The following is a 4815-nucleotide window of genomic DNA, read 5'->3' as shown; positions in this document are numbered from 1 at the left end:
CTTCTTTTGGGAAGAAACTTCAGAATGCTACTCATACGCCGTGTGGTTAGCCTTTGGCCTGTGTGCTTGGGAACTTACACAGCTCACACCGCGTGTGGGTTATTTTTAAATTAATTTTACGTTAACTTTATTATATAATTTTTATTTACATAAAGTTAAAAGATAAATTTTTATTTTAAGAGTCAACAAATACTATATAAGAGTCTTCTATTCTTCTATATTCAATAGTGAGCCACATAAATAAATCAGTATATATAAATTAATATTTATATTTAAATAGAAATAATATAAATAGATTATTAAAAAAAAATATAAATAGAAGGGTTAGGCTATGCTTACTTTGTTTTTGACAATAAATAGAAGATACATAAATAGAAATATACAACTCAACTATGAATAATATAAATAGAAAAATACTGCTCAATTCAGAATTAGATTTAAACAATTAATCTTATTTATAGAATAATTTTTATTTATTGTTATTTTCTTTATATGTATTATTAAATTAAAAGTTAAAATTAGTATATATCTATTCCATGAATTTATTTTTTTCCTTTATTAGTGGGGTGAATGGACTATTTCCCACATTATTTTGAGTTATAATTTTTAATATATATATAAACTTATGATTATGAATTATTGTAAAATCATTTTCAAGAATTTAATTAGATAAATGTTATAGGTGTGGTTATTTAATGATCATATATACAACCTCTATCAAATACCTACTAACAATGTATATAGTACTTGGAAATAGATATTCACACACAAAAATGCATGAAATTGATACATTTTTCACTAATTTTTTTCTTTCTTTCTTTCTTTTTCCTAGATTAAATAATAATAAAAAAAAACTGGATAGAATCGTCAAGCTCGTCATATGGATGAATTGAATCACAATTCATGAAAAGATTTTTGATTCTTTTGTACGGATCATTAAAACTTATGTTTTTTTTTGTAATTGATAAAAATGAGGTGACGCTACTCTAAATAATTTTCAGTACTTGTAATATCCATTAGCTTAATACATATCTTCAACTTATATCTAAACACATAATGATTTCTGGGGAAAAAAAAAAGACTGTTTTACCAGCTTAATTTGTTTAAACCCATCTTTTTATCTCTAACTTACTTAAAACAACATTTTTTTGCCACTCTAACTTGGTTAAACTTCCGGTTATGCACATGGCGAATCCAGGATTTCTCTCTCATGGGAATAAACAATATAACTAAAATATTTTTTATCCAAAAAATAATAATTAATAAAATTCTCCATTTCGCCAAATATGTCATGTCATCATCACTTTATATGAATCCCGGATCCATTACTGACTATTAAAATTACCAATAGGATACTCATAAATATAAGTCATTAATATATAATATTATAGAACATATAATCTATTTTCTAAAATTTTCTAATTAATTTCTAATTTTAACATATTTAAATATTAATATACTTTATAAAATTCGAAGTGATGAGTTTTACTAAAAAAACTTAATTTTAAATATAAATAATTTCCTTTATATATGGAATAATAGAAAAAGTATTTTAAAATGATGACTTAATACATGAGCAACCTCTTAAATTTATCAAAAAAAAAAAAAAACAAGTTTGATTGGCCCTATAAACTTTTATATTGTCTCGATAGTCCTCTCAATTTTCATAAAATATAGTCAATTGATCTCCAAACTTGTTCAATAGAGAATTTGAATCTTCCCCATATAGTCACATGCTCTAAAATCATTCAAGCAGAACAAAATCTCCTCCAAATGGGCATAGAGTCCGAAGATATTCTAATGAATCCGAATCTCCACAAGGAGAAAAACATAGAGGAACTCTATTGAGTTCAGTTTCGGCATTGACGCATACAGCAAGAAAAGACTATTATACCAAGATCTTCTTCAAATCATTGAAGAGACTTTTATGCCCAAATCCGGAGGTAAGGACACTAGCTCCCCACTTTATGCACACATTCAAGGTGAATTGATGCCTCGAGGATTCAAGTGTCCTTCCTTAGAAAAGTACAATGGGTTGAGACATCAAACCGTCCATGTGAAGACTTTCAGATCGGGTGCTACAACATCTACTGATGTCGTCATGTGTCGTCTCTTTCCCCACGACTTTAAAAGAGTTAGCTACTTACTGGTATGAACAATTATCTGATCAATATGAAACACAGACCAACTGGAGATACGCTCTCAAAGAGTGTTTGATCCTCCCTCTCTTTTCAATAGATGCATGATCTAGATTTCTAGAAACTTCTTCATGCCTTTGCGAAGATTTCGCATCCCATCCTATTTAGGAACCCTTTTAGTGCTTAGATAGAACCTCCCTGATAAAGCATCTCGACTCTCTTAGAGTCCTTTCTTTATTAGGATTTAGAGTAAGTTCACTCCTAGTTAGACTAGGAATCTCCACTTATAAATATGGGGGGAAAACTCCCCTTACAAAGGTATGATTTCACAAGCATTTAAGAATTCACTCTTTGTTGTTTCTCTCTCATATCTTTATACTAGAACTTAAGACTATAAGTTCTGTTTACAGGATACACAAGGAAGACAACTAGTTCCCATATAGATCATCCCCAAATCTAATTCAGTAGACTATTGAATTTTCAAATGGCAAAAATTTCCCAGTACGTTATAAAAAATTAAAAAAAAATCACCTATGTAATATAGAAAATCTTAAGGGACAGATAATTAGTTATTCCATTAAAAAAAATTATGCAAGCACATGTAAAATTGCATTCCCAACATATGAATCCTATAATTGCCACTATAAAATTGCGGTTTAGGAACTATTAAAGTAAACAACGTTCATAATAATAATGAGCTAAATCCGCCATTGATCACAGAACTTACATGTTTATTTCAAAATAGTCACTCAACTTCAATTTGTCTCAATAAAATCAGCTAGCTGTAAATTTGTCTAAACTAGGTCACTTCAGTGATTAAAAATGATCAGAACACATCAGCATAAGTCAGCTCAAATATTTGACCGAAGCGACACATGGTATTCACGAAAGCACATGTCGGTTAGTTTTATGAATAAAAACAAAACTTAAATTTTTTTTTTTCATAAAATAACTGATACGTGGTTGTCGGTCATCAATCTGAGGTGATTTGGATTGATGTATCAATCATGGCATTATTCTGACGCTTTTTAACCACTGAAATTGATGAAGTGGTCTAACTGAGATAAAATTTAAAGTTGAATGATTTTATTGAAACAAATTGTAATTGATTGACCATAGTAAGACAATGGTATAAATTGAGTGCCCAACAGTGCATTTCAACTTAATAATAATAATAGGAGTAAATTGGGTAATATTTAAATTAAAACAATTGAAGGAATTTTTGAAAACATAAAAGAATTAAAAAATGATAATAAACAAGTTAGAATTAGGACCCTTTAGTTGTTGCGCAACACATTGTAATGACAGTAATTTAAAGAATAGACATTAAATAGGATAGCAGTGTACATCAAAATCAAAATTGAATATAAAAATGAAATGAAACAACTGGTACACATTGTATTGTCTTCATTAGAATAAAAATAAAATATTAATTGAGAAAACGAAAGTTGAGTTCCCTTACTTAGAGTTAGGAAGGACGGCTCTTGGCGTAGCTGTTAGCATGGAAATGAAGAAAAAGAGCCAATAGGGAAGCATTAAAAAGAGCGTTAAAGCACCATCCATAAATACCGGAACAGCCGAATCCAGTGAAATGGTAATAGAGCATCATACCCGATATGCTAAAACTAAAGAGGAATTGAATGATCTGGCAATTGGTAAGCAATCTTTTCCATTTGGGGCGCACACCCATTGCACATGATAGATAATAGTAATACATTATCACATGTACTATCGCATTCGTCACTAATGCCACTGGGAACAATGACTGTGATGTCCTAAGCCACATGTAGCACATTACCAATACCGTCGCGTGATGGTATACGTGGAGGAATGTCAGCCGTTGTCTTGAATTACTCACTATTATCAATACAGTGTCTCCCAATTCAAGGATTTTTGAAAGGTAGAATATGTAGGCCCAGAAAAAGAGGGGACCACTTGGTTGGGTATCTAGAGGGAAGCAAATGATGTGGTGGAGATCAGGTGCGTGGAAGATGATGGAGAGGATGCAACCCACGGCCATGATTAGCGATAGGAGGAAGAGGCTCAGACTATGGAGGGCTGTTATGGGTTTAAGGATCTCAGCTCCCAAGATCGGCCGCCGGACGCTTTTCGAGAGGAGGATAGTGAGAGATAGGTAAATGAGGACTGAGATGGACAGGAATTCTGGGGTGGAGGCAAGAGTTTGGCCTGGTTTCCATGAAAAATTATGGATTTTTGGGTGATTTACTAGCCAGTATGACAGACTAGACAGGATTTCGGCCATTCTCACTCTGACTGAGAGGCTAGACCAGAACAACCTATACCTATTACGTTATCCTCCCGTCCCGTAGAATAGAGGTGGACCAAAAATGGGGATTAAATCGAACTCCAATAATGTTACTATTATTTTATTTTATCTTTATTGATGCGGACATCCTAACTGGGATTGATCACGCGCGTCCTGGCGGATCCTCAAACATCAGGCCCACGGAGGTTGTACCTAGGAGGGTGGATCCCCAAGACATACAAGCGGGACGGATCTAGGAGTACGCCAGGAGGCGTATCAACATCTACCCTGATAGATCTCTAGGTTTACTTCCTCCTAAAGTAATTCACCAACAACCCTGACAATCCGTACATGTACCATTGTACTGATTGTCGGGGCGTATCACCCATTTTACCCTTTTATGGATAGCCT

The 4815-nt window shown here is 32.7% G+C and overlaps 1 protein-coding gene across 1 annotated transcript; it reads right to left on the bottom strand.

Moving 5' to 3' along the window:
• Window positions 1-3440: 3440 nt before the first annotated feature.
• LOC136226621 (fatty acid elongase 3-like) lies at window positions 3441-4490 on the bottom strand. The gene has a single exon (XM_066015207.1). The coding sequence runs from the start codon at window positions 4399-4401 to the stop codon at window positions 3607-3609; it is 795 nt and encodes a 264-aa protein (XP_065871279.1). The 5' UTR covers window positions 4402-4490; the 3' UTR covers window positions 3441-3606.
• Between the last annotated feature and the right edge of the window lie 325 nt (window positions 4491-4815).

Source organism: Euphorbia lathyris, chromosome 4 (assembly GCF_963576675.1).
Source record: "Euphorbia lathyris chromosome 4, ddEupLath1.1, whole genome shotgun sequence".
Taxonomy (NCBI): domain Eukaryota; kingdom Viridiplantae; phylum Streptophyta; class Magnoliopsida; order Malpighiales; family Euphorbiaceae; genus Euphorbia; species Euphorbia lathyris.
This window is presented reverse-complemented; position numbering and strand designations above follow the sequence as displayed.

Excerpts from the sequence above, each read along its gene's own strand:
- LOC136226621 (XM_066015207.1), bottom strand. The coding sequence starts at position 4,401 with ATGGCCGAAATCCTGTCTAGTCTGTCATACTGGCTAGTAAATCACCCA.